The sequence below is a fragment of the Felis catus genome, chromosome A1 (assembly GCF_018350175.1).
Source record: "Felis catus isolate Fca126 chromosome A1, F.catus_Fca126_mat1.0, whole genome shotgun sequence".
Lineage (NCBI taxonomy): Eukaryota > Metazoa > Chordata > Mammalia > Carnivora > Felidae > Felis > Felis catus.
The window spans coordinates 208,352,136-208,374,672 of NC_058368.1; the positions used below are offsets into that span (position 1 = coordinate 208,352,136).

Here is a 22,537-nt window from a genome sequence, read left to right on the forward strand (position 1 = left end):
TAGCCGTGGCCTTGATGGCACATCCCCTGAGCCTCAGCTTCTTCCTCTATAAAATGGAGATGATATATATAACAATCCTGCAGAACTATACTACTTGGGATAATGTGTGTAAAGTGACTGGTACCGAAGCCGTCCTCAAGAAGTGGTGGTAATGGCTGCTGACTTGAGTGTGTGGGGCCCTTGCTCTTCTCTGCGTAGCTAGGCTCCAACCCTTCTCTGAGACCCAAATCTTCCCCACTACTCCTGACCACCCGACCTGATCTTACCCTACCAACTGTTCTGCCACTAATCTAGCACTTTCCTCTACTACAAACCATGTGCTACTATTTCTCCTATGGGATTGTCAGCGACTTGAGAGCAGGGATCCTGCCTTGTGTTTCCTCGTAACCTCTTCTGCAGATGACCAAACCTTCTTCACTGTTGCTAAGGAGAATTCACCCACGGATCAAAACAACTTTTAAAGCATTCAACAAATAGTTACCGAAGACATACTACAGTAGTTCTTAACTTTGAGCGCACGTTAGAATCGCTAAAAATGACCAGTGCCTGGACTCCACTCCAGACTACCTACATCAGAGTCCATGGAAGGCTGGGCTCTGGTGGTCAGTTTAAAGCCCTCAGCTGAGGCTAATGGGCAACCTGGTGTAGGAACCCCTGGTCCAGGGCTTGGCTCCTCCCCTGTGCTCTGAATTATATCCGTTGTCCACCTTCTGTAACTCCATCCCCTCTCTTACCTCCCTGGTCCTTCTCTATTTACTGTGTTCATCTCTCCCACCTTAAAAATGGTCAGCACGCATATACCCACCTCCTCTCTACAGGGGCAGGGGTTACCTCCACTTTCTCTCCTCCGATTCACTCCTCACCAGGCCTCTCTACACTATAAACCTATTGAGATGCTCTTACCAAAGTTACTACGTAACTCTGTAGTAAATCCAATGGAAATGACTCTCCATACATGACTTTTTACACCTTTCAATACTGTTGCTTATCCTTGCTTCTTAAATTTCTTGGTTCCCTTGGAAGCCTTCTTGGCTCCTTCTTGGTCTCCTTCTACTTCTCTCATTGCTCCTTCTCAATATTCTCCACCCACTCCCCACTCTCTGCTTGCCCCGTACGTGTTGGTCCTTCTCAGGGACTCACCCCTCACCATCTTGCCCTCTCACTCTGTAGTCTTGCTTGGGGCAGCTCATCTACTACGTCCTTAGCTTCTAGCACCACCTTCACTTGACATCTTCCAAATCTGCCTCTCAGTTCTGACCTGCCTCTTGATGTCCAGACATGGGTTTGTGACTGTCTCTAGGACATCTCTACCCCACAACTACCAAGCCACTCAAGTTCGACATAACCAAAGCTCAACTAATTGTTCCTCCTCCTGCTACTGAAAACCAAATAAGAAACTGCCTCCCCTCTTGTGCTCTCTCTCCTCATTACCCAAACCACAAGTTCTTGACACTTGCCCCTTTGTGTTCACCCCTCTCTAACCACCATTCAGTCAGTTACCAATACAGGCACCAGGACTCTTTCACGTCACTGGAATCTATTTCGATCTATCCTCATGGCCACTTAAGCGCAAGTCCTCATAATTTTGACAGTGGGTTCAATTCTCCCTGCCACCCACGCTGCCTCCATCACCAGCGTGGACTCCACCTGCTACAGTTATCTTCCTAAATGTCAAATCTGAGCCTGTCACTTCCCATTTAAAAATCCCCTTAGGGGGCGCCTGGGTGGCGCAGTCGGTTAAGCGTCCGACTTCAGCCAGGTCACGATCTCGCGGTCCGTGAGTTCGAGCCCCACGTCGGGCTCTGGGCTGATGGCTCAGAGCCTGGAGCCTGTTTCCGATTCTGTGTCTCCCTCTCTCTCTGCCCCACCCCCGTTCATCCTCTGTCTCTGTCCCAAAAATAAATAAACGTTGAAAAAAAAAATTTTTAAAAAAATCCCCTTAGAATAGCCTAGTGTGTCCCCCTGTTCATCCTTCCAGCATCATCTCATGCCTCTTCCCTTCCTTGCATTCTGTATTCCAGGCATACTTCAGAACTTGGCAGGGCGCAAATTTATGCCATTCAATTCCTTGCCTCTGGGCCTTTGAACCTGCTGCTCCCTCCACATGAAATGCCCTTCTCTCCACTCTTGCCTGGCTCACCCCTGCTCATCCTTCATGACTCAGTTCAGCTGAGACATTACCTCATTTCTCTGACCCCCAGCCTCCAGTCTGGTGAGGCCCCCCTCCTCTGTGCTTCCCTGGCGTCCTTGGTGTACCTCAATCTTAGCACCACTCACCTTAGGTTGTAATTGTCTGTTTATTTGTCACCTCCTCCCCACCCACTTGAGGGAAGGAGCAAGTCCTTAGTCCTCTGGCAACCTAAAGCTTAGAATAGTTTTACCAGACAGGTAGCAAATACTCAAGCAATGCTTTTTTATGAATGAATAAATGAATGAAGGAAAAGTGAATGAATGAAAGAAATCAAATCAAGGCATCCAATACAAGCAGATTACCTCACCAAGAACCAGCTTCTACTACTGAATCCTCCGGCCCAGTACCTCTGTCCCAGTCCCTGGAGTTAGCAACTCCAGCAACAAGGCTGACTTCCTCTTACCTACTTCCTTCCAGCCACCTCCACATGCCTTTCAGATCTGCTCCCTTCTTCCACTTTCTCTGAATCCTTACCTGGGCCATTTCTCCAGCTTCCCTGAAGGTTTCTGTCTCCAATCTTCCTCTCCCTTCCACTCTGACCCCCGCCATCCTACATGCAGCTACACAAGGGGTCGTGGCTGAACGTACAGACCTCACTCCAAAGCCCCCTTTCTGCCCTAATTCTCTGCATCTGTGCACCCTGGTTCCACTATCTGTCCCCTGGGGTCCATGGCTAGTCAGAAATTAAGGGACTGGTGGTACCAAGTGGATATAAGGCTTCTCATTCTCTCATAGGCCATGACTAGGCTGTTCCTATGACAGTAAAAAATACACTTTCAAGCCAATACCCTCACAGCCTTTTGCTTTAGGATCCTTTTCTCCCATGAAGTCTATATGCTATATGACGTATGAGAGGAGTGGTGTGGTTATAGATTATTAAAGACATTAGCTATGAGCCAATACCAAATACAACTACAATTAGCATGTATTATTGTGTGTTTTCTCTGTTCCAGGAACACATAGCCTGATTTAAATCTTCCTTCAGTCATATGTGGGAGATAGCACTCTTATTTTCATTTATAAGGGAGAAAACAGAATCTCTGAAAAGTTAATGATTTGCTCAAGGACATGAATTTATTAAGTGACAAAGTGGGGATTTGAATTCCTCTTTGTTTGACTCCAAAGCCAAGTTCTAACTCGGTAATACATGTACAAAAAATATTAAATATATTTAAATTTTTTTAATGTTTATTTATTTTTGAGAGAAAGAGGGAGAGAGAGAGAGAGAGAGAGGAAGATACAGAATCCAAAGCAGGCTCCAGGCTCCAAGCTGTCAGCACAGAGCCCGATGCGGGACTCAAACTCACCAACTGTGAGATCATGACCTGAGCCGAAGTCAGATGCCCAACCGACTGAGCCACACAGTTGCCCCTTAAATATATGTAAATCAATAAAAAATACTTAGCATAAACACTGAAGACTAGATTACTGCACAGAAGTTTATGTACCAAAAATTTTTAAGTTATCATTGAAAACCAAAAGACATTAGACTTGTGGAAGTTGCTTATGTAGCTTGAAAAACAAACTTTTATATATGGAAGAGTAGTCCTACCTTCAGCCCGGGTATATTGACAGATAGATAGATAGAAGGTGGCCCTCCCAGAAGCCAACTTTTTCCAGTCTTTTCCTGTGTCTTTCCTGTTTTGACTAGCTGGTTAGTTGGCAGGAGGGAGTGAGGGTCAAGGGCACTGAGTAGCTGGGGCCATGGAAAGAGGAGTTGGACTCAGTGATTTAACCATCACTTCTTCCTCTGACATAAATCGCCCCAAATGAAACCTCTCACTATATCGTGACTAGTGATAACCCTTGGATTCTTTATGAAAATACCACAGAAATCCACAAATCTTTCTACTTCCATCCTTAAATGTCTTATAATGATTTGCATCAAATTAGATAAGATGCTGTATATGCACTTTCTGAAGTAGAAAAACAAAGTGTTTTGTTTTTTGCCTTGTGGAAGTTTAAGAATAAGTCAAAATGCTTATCTCCCTTGGCTTTTATTTCTATACAAGACAGTGAAAGACAGTGAGGGAAATTGCCTTCTTGGAGTAGAGTCCAGAGTGAATTCAGCAGTCCTCACTGCCCCCTTCCCACACCCTTTTTGGGGGGTGAGGAGGCAAGGCTGGATGCTTTGTTGCAAAATAACCCTGCTTTGTGTTTGTCTAGCCCTTTCTGAAATGCAAAACCCCTTCCAAAAGCTGCCTCCCTTGTTTTCTCAGCACCCCTAATGGTTGTCATGAGATCAGAGAATTCACATCTCTGATAGAAAAAAACAAGGCTAGTTAGTTCACTGAGCCCAAGAAGAAAGCTCAATGACATATAGAACAACAATGGGTCTGGTTTCCCTCATACATACCATAATTTAATATGCTTCTAACTGCCCAACTCTCAAACATAGCATATCAAATTTTCAGGCTATTATTCTGTTTTTCAGATGTCCAGCTGCCTTACCCACATCTGCTTTACCAGTGCCATTCCTCTATTCACAGTCTGTGACAGGGATGACTGTTTCCTCATATCCATTTTCTCCTTTCTTATAATAGAACCCCTGTATATCAGTTGGCCCATCACCACTCAAGGATTACATTTCCCAGCGTCTTTTGCATCTAGCTGTGGCCATGTGGCTAAAGTCTGTCCAACAGAATTTGAGTTAAAATAATGAGGGCAATTTCTGAGTTATCCCTTAATAGGAAGGGCTGTGTACCCTTTCCTCGTTTCCTCATCTAGTGGCTAGAATGTGGATGTTATCAGTGAGCCAATTTGGACCATGGGAAGGAGGGCCAAAGGGGTTGGCAGAACAATGAGATGGAAGGATTCTGGGTCTCTGATGGAGAGAAGCCACCAAAACTGGTTATATCCAGACAGGTTATATCCTGAAGGAAACATGAATGCACATCTGGTTAGAATCACTATTATCTTGGGATTTTGAACTGTTAGATTTTTATCCTAATTAATACCTGACCCAATGTACAAAAATAATCTGGACAGCTATGTACAAGGAGCCCCTGAAAAGATGGGACTATTCTTAACTGAATACTTCTTGCTTTGCGATGATAAAACCATGCTGAATGGCTCTGAACTTAAATCTCTAACCCTGATTTCAGATTCTATCTTTACCCCCTTCCATGCCATACTTTTCTCCTATGGCTGGAAACCCAGGTCATTTGTTTCCAGGAATGAAGCTCTATGTTTTCTCATTTACTGGTCCAGACAGGTAGCTACTATTCCATAAGGGAATCCAGTGAGCATTGCTGGAAGAAAGCACAAAGTGGGAGAGCACTGGACCGGGAGCCAGGAGACCCTGGTTCTGTTACCAAATAGCTTTGCAATCTTGGAGATGCCACTTAACCTCTCTGGGCCAAAGTTTCAACACTAAAATACTACGACTGCTCTAAAATGACCTTGTTGGTAGGTAGTAGTAACCTTGGGTGCAGTTTCACAGTTGACTTTACAAGTCAAGGCTCGGCCTTGGTTGCCTTGGTAGAAGTTGAGAATATCTAGCATCATGACATGGGAGCACCAGAGAAATAGAAAAATGCTATCTTCCAAACATTCTTTTTCCAATGGCCCTGATGAAAGCTATGCAGGCCAGAGTGGAGGGAAAAATTGGGGGATTCTATTCCCTTAGAGGTCACAGAAAGCTAGAAAGTATCTTCCAGGGTTTCACAGAAAGGGCAGCATTGACTTTGGGACTGAACACATCTTCCTTGTATGGGTCTGTCCTGTGAACCGCAGGAAAGCAGCATCCCTGAAGCTTGTCCACTAAAATGCCCACACTCAGGCCCATTTGCCCCACAAGAACTAAGAAACTCCCAGTTGGGAACCATTACTAGGCCACCCCTTCATTTTACAGTCAAAGAGAGATTAGATCCAGAGGGGTTCAGTAACCTTGCCTAAGATTATCCTTGCTCTGGTGAAGGAAGGAGCTGGGACTCCATGCAAGTCTCATGATTCTTGCCTACGTCTTCTCTCTGCATCCTGGGATAAGACCCAAGTGCAATCACTACTGTGGGTCAACCAGACCAGTGGACTCCAAAGCAGGGTGATAGTGTATCTCCCTGGGTGAATAAGACAATGTCCTGGGATGACAGAAGAAAAGCACTTTCTATTTTTGTTTTATTTCCCCCTTTAAATCCTGTGGAACTTTACAATGTACACAATTTATTAGTAGAGTAGCATGTGTATAATTTATAACCATACACACACACACACACACACACACTCAAATATTTTTCAACCAATTGTACGCATGATCCGAAAGTGTGGAGCCCACCAGTTTAAGCATTCATTTCCACTTCTAACCCTAAAAAGGACCAGATTGCCCTGGTTTATTTTACTACTTATTTTTCCAGGTTGGAACCTGCAAGTTGTTCTTCTAAGTGTCAAATGCTAACCAAATCAGAATACTCCATGTAGGCAGATTATCAGAGGATACGATCAGTAGTCAACCTGATCTTCTGTTTGGCATTAAATCCAGCAAGCCAAGCAGTTTTAGGTGACCTGGTCCTGACGTACTGGGAAGGTCTGGAATCACTAGAGGCAGTGAGGAAAGGAGAAGGGAAAAGATGGGTGAGGGGAAGCCCCTCCACAGCGATGCTCACTAGTTTAAACACCTTCTCTCCTTTTCAGTCTTGCTCACCTAGTCTTGGAACAGAGCTTAAATTACTTCAACCTTGAAAAATGTTCCTCTTAACCTTACTCTGCCACGTGAGATGAAGCAACACATAAGAGAATAAAAGCGACTTCTTTCTAAATGATCGAACATTCATCTAGTATGCTCTGTGGTCCCTGCTTACACTGGAGCCAAGCACTCTCCCTTGGGCCTTAATCAGTATGACCGAGATGCAGGAAAATCAACATTTTGATGAAAAGAGACCCCCTGAATCCTGGGTTGGGGCAAGGGTATAACCTTTCCAAAGCATACTTACAAAAATCACCTGACGATCGGATTGTCCCTGCAGAGGAAAAAAAAGAAACAAAACAACATGAAAGGAAAGTAAAACTTATAGGTCTAAAATGAAGCCCCTTCTACAGACAGCCAAGGGCAGCAAACACACATCTTTCCCATCTGAACTCCCTTGACCGCTCACTCGGTTCTTGTTCCATGAGCGCTGTGGTACTGAGGGCTGTCCGCCCATGACCTTATTTGGCAATCACCGCATCCTTGTGCTACAGGCTGGTATGATACGGTACAGAGGCTCCCAAGCTTTCTATGTTCACAGCACCTTTGCTGTCTCAGTAATATTTTTACAGCACCTCTCAGGCCAAAGAAATGCCTAAGTGTTCCATTTGTTCGGTAGTTACACCCAAACAGCTTGGCATTAGTAGTTCACACAGATGTTGCTCTTTCCCTTGAAAAGTTGAGACATTCCACAGTATCCCTGAGAGGTTGGTGCAGAGCCCTGGACACCCTGGCACACAGTTTGGGAACCACAGATACACTCCCTATAACACAGTTATTATGTGGATCCCCGTTTTGTCCATGAGGGAACTGAGATCCAGTAAGGTTAGCTTGTTGTAATACAGCATCTGAATGCAAGTCTCTGAACCCAGAATCACTCTGCTATACCAGACCCCTCCCCTCTTCCTGACTCACTGCCTGTACGTCTAGGCATTATTTCTCTTCCCATTCTGTATATTGGGCGCCTCCCCCCACCTCCCTACCGAAACACACAAGCACACGGGCATGTACACACACACAAACTTGTCCTCTTGGTTCAAACCATTCCCTTTGACTTCAGTGCACCTCCCTCTCGTCTGCCTTCCAGAAACTGTCCCTGCTTCAATTCTCAGCACCTACTTTGACCACTTGTTTTTATACTAAATCTTCCCTCTTCAAAACTTCAGTCTATTAAGCATGTTGTTCACATCCCGTCTTATGTTGCTCTCCAACTGGGTATCAGTAAGAATGTGATTTTCCCAGAGGACCGAAAGCTGCCGAGAAAAGGGGGTCTGTGTTGTCCTATGCTGTGTATACGGTAGCAGCTATGAAAGTTTGTTGAAATCAGCAAGGTATAATTTGATAGCACACTCTGATGCCTGGATGTAATTAACAAACAGATCATATTTAGCATAAAGGCAATGATCATCACGAATGATCATTAACACGTACCTGGCTTTACATTTTAACACCAAAGGCTTTTTTTTTTTTTTTAACACCAAAGGTTTTTATTTTTGAGAGAGAGAGAGAGAGAGAGACAGAGTGCAGGTGGGGGAGGGGCAGAGAGAGAGGGAGACACAGAATCTGAAGCAGGCTGCAGGCTCTGAGCTGTCGGCAAAGAACTGATGCAGGGCTTGAACTCACAGACGGTGAGATCGTGACCTGAGCCGAAGTCAAGACACTTAGCCGACTGAGCCACCCAGGCGTCCGCCCACCAAAGGTGTTTACACACACCATTGTATTTGGAACTCACAACAATTATAGCCCTTTTGTGGGAGAAAGGAAAGGGTTAGTCAGATGAGGTGACTCCGGCCGAAGTTACTCAACCTGTAAGTGCCAGAAGGATGTCTGGAAGCCCAGGGTGCCTATTTCCCTCCTGGCCCTCTGCTTCATGTATGCACTGCAGTGACCTCCCCAGAGATGCCAGTGTCCAGCCCAGCTCCATGTGATGGGTCAGGGACTGGATTCCAGAGGCACCATCCAGACTCCCAGACACCTGTCACCAGCGCTGTACCCTTGCTGCCTGGACTGTGGTGTAGGCAGAGCAGTGAGCCACACTCCCCTGCAAGATAGAAGGCTGGTGGCTGGGGACATTGCTGGCTCTTTGGTGGGGTCCAGATGCTTGTTGAAAGTTCCAGTGCGGCCGAGGTGAGACAGAACCTCTACTGGTGGCTTCTGACGCGGGCTAAGCCAATCTCCCCTTTTAAGATAAAACCATAGCAGTTGGGATGGAGGGCTTCTGGGGCAAATGAGGAAAGCTGAAGCAAAAGTCTGAGACTAAAAGCCTACCGTGCAAAGGACAAGCAAGCTGCAAATGTGCATCTCTTCTTTTTGAAGAGCTTTGGTAAAAAAAAAAAACAGCCAACAGCCAGAGCAGGACTCTGAAGTCAGCCTGCCCTGGGTTTACGGTTGACTCTGTTACTCGCTAATGTATGATTTCGGGGAAATTATTTCACCTGTCTGAGTCTCAGTGTCCTTGTCAATAAAATGAGGTCGTAGATAGTTGTGAATATGAAATGGAAAAATGAATATAAAGCATGAGGAATAGTGCCTGGCAGGTAACAGAGGCCCAATGAGTGACGGCCACTTCTTCCCGGCGACAAATAGGTTTTCCACACACCAGCCTCGCGAACACTTACTAAGTAGGACTTACAAACAACCCCAGCACCACGGCCCCCATTACAGCAATCTTCTGGGCACTGGTGCTAACTGCTTACAGAGCAATTCAAAAGACTCTAGCCTGTAGGGCAATTGTAGTAGAATGGGGAAGGAGGCAGAGAGTGGAGGAAAGAAAACAGAACATGCCTAAGGCAGAAAAATTCACCCAGAGAGACCTTGACAGCAGAGAGAAAAGAAATAGATGGAGAGCCAACAATTGGTTAGTGGAAGGACGGGGTGCCTGCCGAGCTTGACAAGAAAAATAAACAACTTGGACCGTTGGAATATACATTTCAAATTACATCATTTTCTTCTGCATTGTGTCTCCAGGCTGCGGGGGAAGATACAAATGTGTCATATTTATTTATAAAGCTTTACTGGGATTTTTTTAAAAAATGGAATCGAATTTTATGAAGACAAAAAGGGGGGAAACAGCTGTAAGGTGGCTGTTTTCTCACATGACGAATGGGATGGGTTGAGTCCAGGATGGAAGTGTTTATGCCAGAACTTTCTTCATACCGCTGCCTTTCTGGAGATATAGATGTGTGTGGAGAGGGAATGTGCATGAAAGACATTTGTAAATTCCAGGGGACTATACAAACGGTTATTATTATTACATATACAGCATGCGCGCGCACACACACACACACACGATTAGAAATCCTTCTGGATATCGCTGAAATGCCAACCGCAGCTGTGTCTTTGTGGGAGCTGCCATGATGGAGATACTCACAAGGGCAGGGATGTCCTGGCTGAGTGGCACACTATGGGACCGCTCCTGCAGGGATTTATCGACGCCGACCTCGGAGTAGAAGACCTGGAAAAGACACAGACATCCAGGGTGAGAGTAGGGCCAGCACTCCTCTACCAGATCAAGGTTCTGGGGTTCTAACTCCACTTACAACAGCAGTGGGTTCTGAGGGGCACCGCCTCTCCTCACAGACACCTGTTCTGAAGCAACAAACATCAGCTTGACCTGGCCGGGCTTGCAAACTCAGAAGCCAGAAGGGAGACACGTATTAGTGAAATGGGATAGAGAGGGCTGGACCCAGCTCCTACTATTTTTCCCCAAACCACGACTTTCTCAGGCAATCTTCCATCTTCCCACTTTGGATACAACATGACTTCAGAAACACATCTCTGCTTTAAGAAGCCGATGGGATGAGGACCTGTGTGTGTGTGTGTGTGTGTGTGTGTGTGTGTGTGTGTGTGTGTGAGAAAGGGAGGCAGTAGGGAGATGCAGGTCGTGGCATTATTGGGGGAGCTTCTGTTTGACCTCAAGTGGGCAGCCCAGCTCCAGGGGGCTTGGAGCCCCATAGGAATGTGGTCCCCAGTGTGGCCAGCTCTCTGGATGTCCCCAGAGATTTCAGAACTCTAAATATTTATCTGAAATCTCCTAACTCCTAAAAGTTGACTTGTTTTTAAAAACCCTGTTCAAACAAAACATTTTAGTGAACGGAAATCAGTCAAACCTGTAACCTCTGGCAGGTAGGAACGCATTCTCTGTTCCCTCCCCCACTTTGCCTGTCCATCCCTTTGCTTTAAGTTAGATTTTACAGTATTTTGTATTTATTGACAACATTCCACAGTGATTCCCTATTACTTCCCATGCTTCTGCTATTTAGCCTCTGAACTTGACTGTGGGCAATTGGATAGCGAGAACCACATCTTCTACTTAGTTTATATTTTCCCATCCCTGAGCAGAGTAAGGACTCCAAAGATCCTAACTGACTTTCAGGCACTTATAAACACCCTTAAAAGGGAAACATTTACTCTGGTTTCATGTAAGGAGACTGGGGGAGTTATTAATATGGGAGGGTTGATATAAGGAGACCATATATAGACAGAGCAAGGGTGGGAACAGCACAGTTACCCCAACCACACCCACTACAGAAATTCCTGTGCCCAGGTACTCACGGTATACCCAATGATGGGGCTCCCAGGATGCCTTGGCATTTTCCACTGGATGCTGAAATCTGTGCAGTTCAGTGGGTACAGCATGATATCGAGAGGAGGTCCAACCTTGCCTGCCCCAAAGCAAAAGAGATTATGTTAGAGGCTCCACACATCCCACCTTGAGTGTACTTACAGATGGAGAGCATACTTCAAGATGATGCCACAGGACAGAAATGCAGACATCTCTCTGGTATGCCACACCTCTATCAGCTGACTTCACCAGAATTCTGCTATCCCCTCCCAAACTGGCAATGGTAGGGAAATCAGCCCAGCTATTTCTCTCAGTCTCTTCTGTTAACTTTTTTGTTTTAATTTTTTTATGTTTTTTTTATTTTTGATAGAGACAGGGGTGGGCAGAGACAGAGGGAGACACAATCTGAAGCAGGCTCCAGGCTCTGAGCTGTCAGCCCAGAGCCTGACTCGGGGCTCGAGCTTGTGAACTGCAAGATCATGACCTGAGTCAAAGTCGGGTGCCTCCCTTCTGTAACTTCTAATGCCCCAGGGACCAGTAAAGGGAGAGTCAGGGTAGCACAGACCAAACACTTCCAACTTGACTCTAGGAGCTTGGAATGTATTAAAGGAAGATGGTGATTTTATTTAGTAGCATATATATATATATATATATATATATATATATATATATACACATTATGTATGTTATATAGCTATGTCTGTTTATATATATTCTTATTACAGAACATTTCAAAAATATGGTTAAGTGTAAAACAGGGTTAGGAAATTTCAAATGTTTTACTGTATCCTTACCTTAGATTTTATGATTACAAATAACGCATTTTATATTTATAAATATACTAGATGTGGATTGCCAAAATTGAGAAAATACAAAAAAATTACATTTAGAAATGAGTCCTGTTGAGGTGCCTGGGTGGCTCAGCCAGTTAAGCGTCTGAGTCTTGGTTTCAGCTCAGGTCACGATTGCGCGGTTTGTGAGTGGGAGCCCCCCATTGGGCTCCACGCTGGCGGTGCAGAGCCTGTTTGGGATTCTGTCCCTCTCCTCTCTCTGCCCCTCCTGCTTGTGTGCTCTGTCTCTCTCTCTCTCTCTCAAAATAAAGAAATAAACTTAGGGGCGCCTGGGTGGCTCAGTCAGTTGAGCGTCCAACTTCAGCTCAGGTCATGATCACACGCACGGTCTGTGAGTTCGAGCCCCACGTTGGGCTCTGTGCTGACAGCTCAGAGCCTGGAGCCTGCTTTGGATTCTGTGTTTCCCTCTCTCTCTGCCCCTCCCCAACTCGTGCTCTGTGTCTCTCATTCTCAAAAATTAATGAATGTTAAAAAAATATTAAGAAAGAAAAATAAACTTTAAAAAATTCTCTAAAAATAGAAATGAGTCCTGTCAACATTTGAATACAGTACCTCCTTTGGTTATATAACATTTTTTTTGTGTATATATATGTATATATATACACACACACACACACAAATATATGTACATATAAATTTATATATGTATATATAATTTTTATTTTTCTTTGTTGTGTTCGTTATATATAATAAGTATATATACAGTCATAATTTTAAATCTTATTTTCACTTTGTATATATAGTATGTGTGTATATATGTGTGTATGTGTGTGTGTGTATATATATGTATATATATATATATATACATATATATACATATATATAAACTGAAAGTATAGTTTTCCCCCTTATGAGTGCAGGATACTTTCCAAGACCCCCAGTGGATGCCCAAAACCACAGATAGTACCAAAACCTATATATACTAAGTTTTTTCCTATAAATATATACTTGTGACAGTTTACTTTAATAATTAGGCACAGTAAGAGGTCAGCAATAACTAATAATAAAATAGCACAATTATAATAGTATACTGTAGTATAAGTTATGTGAGGTCTCACTCTCAAAAGATCTTGTTGTGCTGTACTCACCCTTCTTGTGATGATGTGAGATGATAAAATACCTACATGATGAGATACAGTGAGGTGAATGATGTGGGGACTGTGACATAGTGTTAGGCTGCTATTAACCTTTTGATGACATGTCAGAAGAAGGATCATCTGCTTCCAGACTGTGGTTGATGGTGGGTAACTGAAACCAACAACATTGAAATGGCAGATAGGTGGGGGACTACTGTAATGCATATGCCACAATTTCCACTGTTTCTCATTCCACTATTGTTAGACATTTAATTTATTTCCAGTATTTTGCTATTTTAAATAAAGCTCAATGAGGGCAGGAAATGGGTATGTCCAGTTCAGAGCACAGAGACCAAGAAATGGGAGAGCTTGAGTGCATGAATGTTCTTCAATTTGATTTCCCACTTGCTAATATGTCCTGATGATCCTTCTTTTTAACAACTGTGTATAATTCTCCAGCATAACAGTTAGGATATTTTGTCTGCAATTAAGAGAGATCTAATGTGTATATTTATTAGACTGCTGCTGGGGCCTCCCACCAATGTATTTAATAACATAGTGGCTCAAGTGATAGAGGCTCAGTGCCATCACTTGGCAAGAACTACAAGTCCAGGAGGCAGCTGCCACCCCTCCCTGCCCATAGACACCTACCACTGCCACCAATGCTATCACTCAGAGATTTGGTCTTCGACTACTCTCTAGCTCTGCCTTGGTTCAAGATCTAAAGTCCCATCCAACTGGCCAGACTTATGTAATGTGACACCTTCTTGGCTCAACCAAGGGGTCAGAAAGGAAAGATCAGTTTTTTTTCTGGTTTCTCAACTGTGAAAAGATGAAGGGAGTCTTAGGAATAGTTCTATCAATCCCATCCATAGTACAGAAGGCTGCTTAGAGGAGAATCAGACCCCAGGAAAAGAGCAGTGGGAGGTGGGAAGGCCTAATACTCTGCTACTCAGAGCATGCATGTATATTAACTGTTACTCTGTCGATTGACATTTAGGTTGTTTACAAAATTTCACTGTTAAAAATAATGCTGAGAAGAACATTTGTGTATGTACCTTTTTGCTCACATGTCTAAATATTTCTAGATGGATACCTATTAAAGATTATGGGTACATCTATCCTAAAACAGTGAAATGCACATTCTTTTCAAGTGCATCTCCAGAATTGATTACACATTAGGTCACAAAACAAGTCTCAACAAATTCAAAAAGATTATAGTCATACCATGCATCTTTTCCCACCACAACTCTATGGCAGTAGAGATCAACCAAAAGAAGAAAAGAAAAGAAAAGAAAAGAAAAGAAAAGAAAAGAAAAGAAAAGAAAAGAAAAGAAAAGAAAAGAAAAGAAAAGAAAAGAAAAGAAAAGAAAAGAAAAGAAAAGAAAAGAAAAGAAAAGAAAAGAAATCAATCACAAGAAAAAATCTGAAAGACCACAAATACATGGAGGTTAAATAATATGCTTCTAAACAATGAATGGGTCAACTGAGAAATCAAAGAGGAAATAAAAAATACATGGAGACAAATAACAATGAAAACACAATAGTCCAAAATCTTTCAGATGCAGCAAAAGCACTTCTAAGAGGGAAGCTTATAGCAATACAGGCCTACCTCAAAAAGCAAGAAAAATCTCAAATAAACAACGTAACCTTACACCTAAAGGAGCTAGAAAAAGAACAAACAAAACTCAAAACCAGTATAAGGAAGGAAATAATAAAGATGAGAACAGAAATAAATGAAATAAAAACTAAAAGCTAAACACACACACACACACACACACACACACACACACACACTAACCAGTAAAATGGATCAATGAAACCAGAAGCTGGTTCTTTGTAAAGATCAACAAAACTGATAAAACATTAGCCAGACCTATCAGAGAAAAGAAAGAGAGAGAGAGACATAGAGAAGACCCAAATAAACAAAATCACAAATTAATTAAAGAGGAGAAACTGACACCACAGAAATGCAAAGGACTATAAGAGAATATTATAAAAAATTATATGCCAACAAATTGCCAACCGAGAAGAAATGGATAAATTTCTAGAAACATATAACCTCCCAAAACGAAATCAGGAAGAAATACAAAATTTGAACAGATGTATTACCAGCACTGACATTGAATCAGTAATCAAAAAATGCCCAAAAACAAAAGTCCAGGACCAGACAGCTGTCACAGGTGATTTTGCCAAATATTTAAAGAGTTAATAATGTATTTTTCTCAACTATTCCAAAAAAAATAGGAGAGGAAAGAAAGATTCCAAATTCATTCTACGAAGTCAGAATTACCTTGATCTCAAAACCAGATAAAGACACTACCAAAAAACAAAAAAGAGAGAACTATAGACATAAAAATCCTCCACAAAATATTAGTGAAACAAATCCAATAGTACATTTAAAAAAATCATTCACTACGATCAAGTGGCATTTATTCCTGAGATGCAAGCGTAGTTCAACAGTCACAAATCAATCAACATAATACATCACATCAAAAAGAGAAAGGGTAAAAACAATGTGATCATTCAATAGTCACAGAAAAAGCATTTAACAAAGTACAACATCCATTCATGACAAAAACCCTCAATAAAGTGGGTTTAGAGGAATATACCTCAACATAATAAAGCCCATATATGAAAAACTCATTGCAAACATCATACTCTGGTGAAAAACTGAAAGCTTTCCCCCAAAGATCAGGAACAAGACAAGGATGTTCACTATTACTACTTGTATTCAACATAGTACCGGAAGTCCTAACCACAGCAATCAGACAAGAAAAAGAAAAGGTATCCAAATTGGTTAGAAAGAAGTAAAACTTCCACTATTTACAGATGACCTGATACTATACATAGGAAACCGTAAACACTCCACCAAAAAGCTACTAGAACTGATAACTGAATTCATAAGGTCACAGGATACAAAATCATTATACAGAATTCTATTACATTTCTATACACTAACAATGAAATAGCAGAAAGAGAAATTAAGAAAACAATCCCATTTACAATTGCACCAGAAATAACAAAATATATAGGAATAAACTTAACCAAGGAGGTGAAAGACCTGTACTCTAAAAACTATAAAACATTGATGAAGGAAATTGAAGATGACACAAATCGAAAGATATTTCATGCTCATGGATTGGAAGAACATTGTTAAAATGTCTGTACTACCCAAAGCAACTTACAAATTTAATACAATCTCTATCAAAATACCAAAGCATGTTTCACAGAACAAGCACAAATAATCCTAAACTTTGTATGGACCCCCAAAGACCCTGAATAGTCAAAGTAATCTTGAAAAAGAAGAACAAACTGGAGGTATCACAATCCCAGATTTCAAGATATGCTATGAAGCTGTAGTTATCAAGACAGTACGATATTGGCACAAAACTAAATAAACAGATCAACAGAACACACTAGAGAGCCCAGAAATAAACCCATGATTATATGGTCAATTAGTCTTCAACAAAGGAGGCAAGAATATGCAATGGGAAAAAGACAGTCTCTTCAACAAATGGCATTGGTAAACTGGACAGCCCCATGCAAAAGAATGAAAGTGGACCACTTTCTTACACCACACACAAAAATAAAATCAAAAGGGATTAAGGACCTAAGTGTGAAAACTGAAACCATAAAAATCCTAAGAAAAGAGCACAGACAGTAATTTCTCTGACATTGGCTATAGCAACATTTTTCTAGATATGTGTCCTGGGGCAAGGAAAACAAAAGCAAAAATAAACTGTTGGGACTACATCAAAATAAAAAGCTTCTGCACCGCAAAGGAAACTATCAATATAACTAAAAAGCAACCTATGCAATGGGAGAAGATATTGCAAATGACATCTGATAAAGGGTTAGTATCCAAAATACATGCAGAACTATGAGAAAGAATGAAATCTAGCCTTTTGTAGCAACATGGATGGAACTGGAGAGTGTTATGCTAAGTGAAATAAGTCATACACAGAAGGACAGATTCCATATGTTTTCTCTCCTATGCGGATCCTGAGAAACTTAACAGAAGACCATGGGGGAGGGGAAGGAAAAAAAATGGTTAGAGAGGGAGAGAGCCAAAACATAAGAGACTCCTAAAAACTGGGAACAAACTGAGGGTTGATAGGGGGTGGGAGGGCAGGGTGGGTGGGTGATGGGTATTGAGGAGGGCACCTGTTGGGATGAGCACTGGGTGTTGTATGGGAACCAATTTGACAATAAATTTCATAATAAAAAATAAAAATTAAAAAAAATTTTTAAAAAAACAAAATACATGAAGAATTTATATAACACAAATTTAAATATTTATATAATCCAAATTAAAAATGGGCAGAAGACATGAACAGACATTTTTCCAAAGAAGACATACATATAGCCAACAGACACATGAAAAAATGCTCAACCTCACTCATCATCAGGGAAATGCAAATCAAACTCAATGAAATATCACCTTACACCTGTCAGAAGGGCTAAAATAAAAAACACAAGAAACAACTGGTTAAGAAATTAACCAATTTAGAAGCAAGGAAGAAGATACACCCTTATGTTTACTGCAGCATTATTTACAGTAGCCAAATTATTTATTTTATTTTATTTTTATTTTTTCAATACATGAAATTTATTGTCAAATTGGTTTCCGTACAACACCCAGTGCTCATCCCAAAAGCTGCCCTCCTCAATACCCATCACCCACCCTCCCCTCCCTCCCACCCCCATCAACCCTCAGTTTATTCTGTTTTTAAGAGTCTCTTACGCTTTTACAGTAGCCAAATTATTGAAGCAACCAAGTTTCCATTGATAGATGAATAAAGAAGAAGTGACACACACACACGCACACACACACACACACACACACACACACACAGGAAAATTACTCATCCATAAAAATAATGAAATCTTGCCAACTGCAATAACATGAAGCTAGAGAGTATAATGCTAAGTGAAATAAGTCCGTCAGAGAAAGACAAATACCATATGATTTCACTCAAATGTGGAATTCAAGAAACAAAATAAATGAACAAAGAAAAATAAGAGACAACAAATAGAATTTTAACTATAAAGAACAAACTGTTGGTTGCCTGGGAGGAGGTGGGTGGGGGGATGAGTGAACAGGTGAAGGGGATGAAGAATCTACTAGTCCTGATGAGCACTGAGTCATGTACGAAAGTGTTGAATCACTATACTGTACAACTGAAACTAATATACACCATATGTTAAGTATACTGGAATTAAAATATTTGAAATTATGGGTATATGCATTTTAAGTTTTAATGGACTGACTTACTGCTCTCCACAAAGGATTAAAGACATTTGATTTTTTCATTTGGGCAAATTCTTAAAGCAGAATTCTTGTATCTAGGACAGAATTTTTCAGTATCCACACCATTGACCTTTTGGGCTAGAGGTGTTTTGTGGGAACTCTCCTGTGCACTGTAGGATGTTGGGTAGCATCACTGGTCTCAGCTCACTAGATGCCCCAAACATAGCTGGAAAAACCAAAAATAATCTCCAAACATTGCTAAATGTCTCCTGGGAGCAAAATTGCTTCCAGTTGAGAACTACTGATCTTAGAGAATGGATTATTGATTTAGTTATTTATTTATTTATGATGTTTATTTATTTTTGAGAGAGAGCACAAGCGGGGGGGGGGGGAGGGAGGGAGGGAGGGAGGGAGGGAGAGAGAGAGAGAGAGAGAGAGAGAGAGAGAATGAATCCAAAGCAGGCTCCAGGCTCTGAGCTGTCAGCACAGAGCCCGACACGGGGCTCGAACTCACGAACCGTGAGATCATGACCTGAGCTGAAGTCGGATGCCTAACCAACTGAGTCACTCAGGTGCCCCAAGAATGGATATTTTAAAGACTTTTTATAAATATTACCCAACTAACATCTGAAAAATTAACCAGTTTAGAAGCTTATGGAGGTGTATGAGGATGCCCAGTAGAAGTAACACACCTTCACCAGATCTGAGTATTACTTAAAAGTCTTTGCTAATTTGATAAGAAAAGAATTGAATATTTTAATATCTTCTTTGGCTATTTTTCTTCATCTATTCATGTGTTTTGTACATTTTTTCAATTGGGTTGTTACTTTTTTTCTTATTGATGTAAAAGAACTCTTACTAGGTTAAACATCCTAATCATTCACCTGTATTTTCTCTGCATATTTTTATTTTGGGGTCTAGCTGTGTAATTAACCACTACTGGCCAGCTTTCCTGCTGAGTTAAGAGGTTTATGCTAACAAAATCTCATAGGAGACTGGCAAGTGGGGGGAAACAGAGTAGAAATGACTTATCAGACCCTCACCGAACCATAGAATAACCAGTAAGCACACCTTCATCCTAAGTCCTAGGAATAGAACTTTCTCCATTTACTTTGGGGAAAATGACAACTGATCAAAGTGGGCTTCTTGGGTCAATAAGCAGGACACCAGTTCTCATGTCTTTTGTATATCTGCCATTGTTCACAGAAACAGAAAACACTCTTGAGTATTTGAAGCACAAGCATGGTTACAAAATTGGTGAGAAGGCCAGTGGAATGGAATTTAGGACCCTCCGTTCACTGTATTTTATAGATAGATAAATATATAGATGAGAGAGAGAGAGAGTGTGTGAGAGACTGGCTATAGTGGTGACCCAAAACTAAGAAGCCTCTGCCTTCACATTCAGTCCTGTCAATAGACTGCAAGCTGCCTTCACACACCTGCTGATGTGGGGGTGAGCTTTGGAAGGATGAGTTCTCATGTTTTGATGGCCTCGCTTAGCAGGAGAAACAGCAGGAGGAAAGTGGCCTTCATCCCACTCCTGTCTTCCATTTGTCCCAAGAATGCATCCCATTGGCGGAACCTAATTTACATCCAGAATACTGCCTGCAAGGGAGTCTGGAAAATGTCGTTTTAATTTTTCCAGCCTGTGCGTTACAGTAACGGCACCTAGAAGGAGGATGAATAGATGTTGAAGGAGCAAGCTATAGGTTCTATGACATATTCGTACCATACAAAGGATAAATTCCGATATGCTATCCCCTTTACTTTCATATTCTGTAGGAAAATATTCTGGCCGAGCCCTGCTGGGACACAGTTAGGTACGACTTCTTTTTTACTGGCATATTCACTCATTCATTAAATCTTTCACATACATAGCAAGTATGTATCGAGTTCCTGTATGTATGAAGCACTGGGTTAGTCAGTGAGGCTACATTAAAGATGAGAGAGATAGAGGACCAGGAACGAGTTAGCAAGACATTACCACTGGGTGTGATAAGCCTAAGGGGAGATGTGGGGCACTTTTGAGGCAATGGCAGGGATGCACCTGAGGCAAAGTGGGGGTGGGAAAGCGTTCCAAGCACAAAAAGCAGTGCGTACTCTTCCCCCAAAAGCAGGAGGAAGAATCACATAATGGAACCACTGAGGCTTTGTAGTTGGGTCAATGTGGGGGCGAAGGAAAGGAGTCAGGAAAGCTGCAAGGATTCTGCCTTGGGCAACACAGGGGAGGAGGGTTTAGGCCATTCAGTGTCTGGGAACACAAAGATGGCCGTTACAGTGATGAGGGAGGTGTGGTCATGGGCAGCTGGTGAGCAAGACATGGCCAGGTCAGACATTTGGACCAGACACCAAAAATATTCCAGATGAATCAAATGGTGAAAGGCTGGAAATCAAGTTATAGAAGAGAATTGGATTTTAAAATCAGATTTTTGTTTTTGAGGAGAAACCTTTCTAACCTTCAAAAAGGTAAAGAGAATAAATCAAAAGAAAATGATGAATTCTGCACCATAAAACTTTCACTATGCTCTTCAAAAATTGCAAAAGAAAATCAAAACAACAGACTGAAGGATAAACGATTGCAGCAAAATGACAGGCCAAGGGCTATCTTTATTTTAAAGCTCATACATATTGATTAAAAAAAGACATATTCAGACCCTAATAAATAAAATATGAGGAGACAACTCACAAAAGAGAATGTATAGCTGGTAAACGTGCATGGTGAAATATTCAAATTTCCTAGTTATCAAATAAATACAATTTTTAAAAATTGAGATGCCCTTCTTACCTATTAAATTAGCCAAATATTTAAGTGATAGTAACTAATATTGACAAGAGTACATGAATGTGCTACTCTCAAAAAATTACTTGTGACAGTGTAAATGAGCACAGGCATTTTGGAAGACAATTTGGCAATGTGCGGTGATATCCAAAGCCATAAATATGTTCCTTTCCTTGGGCTCTCGAAGTGTGGTTACAGTCTTTCATGAGGAAAGAATCTTAAAAGAAGAGACCACTCACATGAAAATGTTCTGCCTGTGATCACTTGTGATACAGAAAAAATATAAACAATCTAGATATTTAGAATCAGGGTGGTAGGTCATTAGCGGTGTATTTCACAGGTGGACTGTAATATAGACATTAAAAATGAGATTTGAGGGGCGCCTGGGTGGCTCAGTCGGTTGAGCGTCCGGCTTCGGCTCAGGTCATGATCTGGCAGTTTGTGGGTTCGAGCCCCACATTGGCTCTGGGCTGACAGCTCGAAGCCTGGAGCCTGCTTCGGATTGTGTGTCCCCACTCTCTCTCTGCCCCTCCTCAACTCATGCTCTGTTTCTGTCTCAGAAATAAATAAACATTTTTTAAAAAATGAGATTTGACTAAACATAAAGTGGTATCTTGGATTGGATCTGGAACAGAAAAGGACATTAGTGGAAAACCCAGTGATATCCTAATAGTCTGTAGTTCAGTTGATAATATGGTACTGTGACTAGTTAGTACTATCCCTAGTTAATTTTTTATTTATTTTTTTTTAATTTTTGATTTTATTTATTTATTGAGAGGGAGACACAGAATCCGAAGCAGGCTCCAGGCTCTGAGCTGTCAGCAGAGAGCCCGACGCGGGGCTCGAACTCACGGACCGTAAGATCATAACCTGAGCCGAAGTCGGACGCTTAACCAACGGAGCCACCCAGGTGCCCCTATCACTAGTTAATTGTTTAGATTTGACAAATGTGCCATGGTTATGGAAGACGTTAGCACGCGGATAAACTGGGTGAAAGGAGGGCAGGAATTCTTTGATCTTTGCAACTATCTATAAACCTAAATTTCTTTCAGAATTAAAAGTTTATTTCAATTTTATTTTTTTAAGTTTATTTATTTTGCGAGAGGCAGAGACAGAGCAAGTGGGTGAGGGGCAGAAAGAG

General features: G+C 41.7%; 1 protein-coding gene across 2 annotated transcripts in view; it reads right to left on the minus strand.

Annotated features, from left to right (window-relative positions):
* Positions 1-22,537, minus strand: part of EGFLAM (EGF like, fibronectin type III and laminin G domains) — a 179,515-nt gene that overhangs the window by 106,355 nt on the left and 50,623 nt on the right. For both annotated transcript variants that reach the window (XM_019811656.3, XM_011286450.4), the window contains exons 2-4: positions 11,427-11,536; positions 10,243-10,326; positions 7,120-7,146 (exon numbers count right to left, since the gene is read on the minus strand). In XM_019811656.3, the coding sequence (XP_019667215.2) occupies positions 7,120-7,146; positions 10,243-10,326; positions 11,427-11,536 (221 nt within the window). The remainder of the gene's footprint in view (positions 1-7,119; positions 7,147-10,242; positions 10,327-11,426; positions 11,537-22,537) is intronic.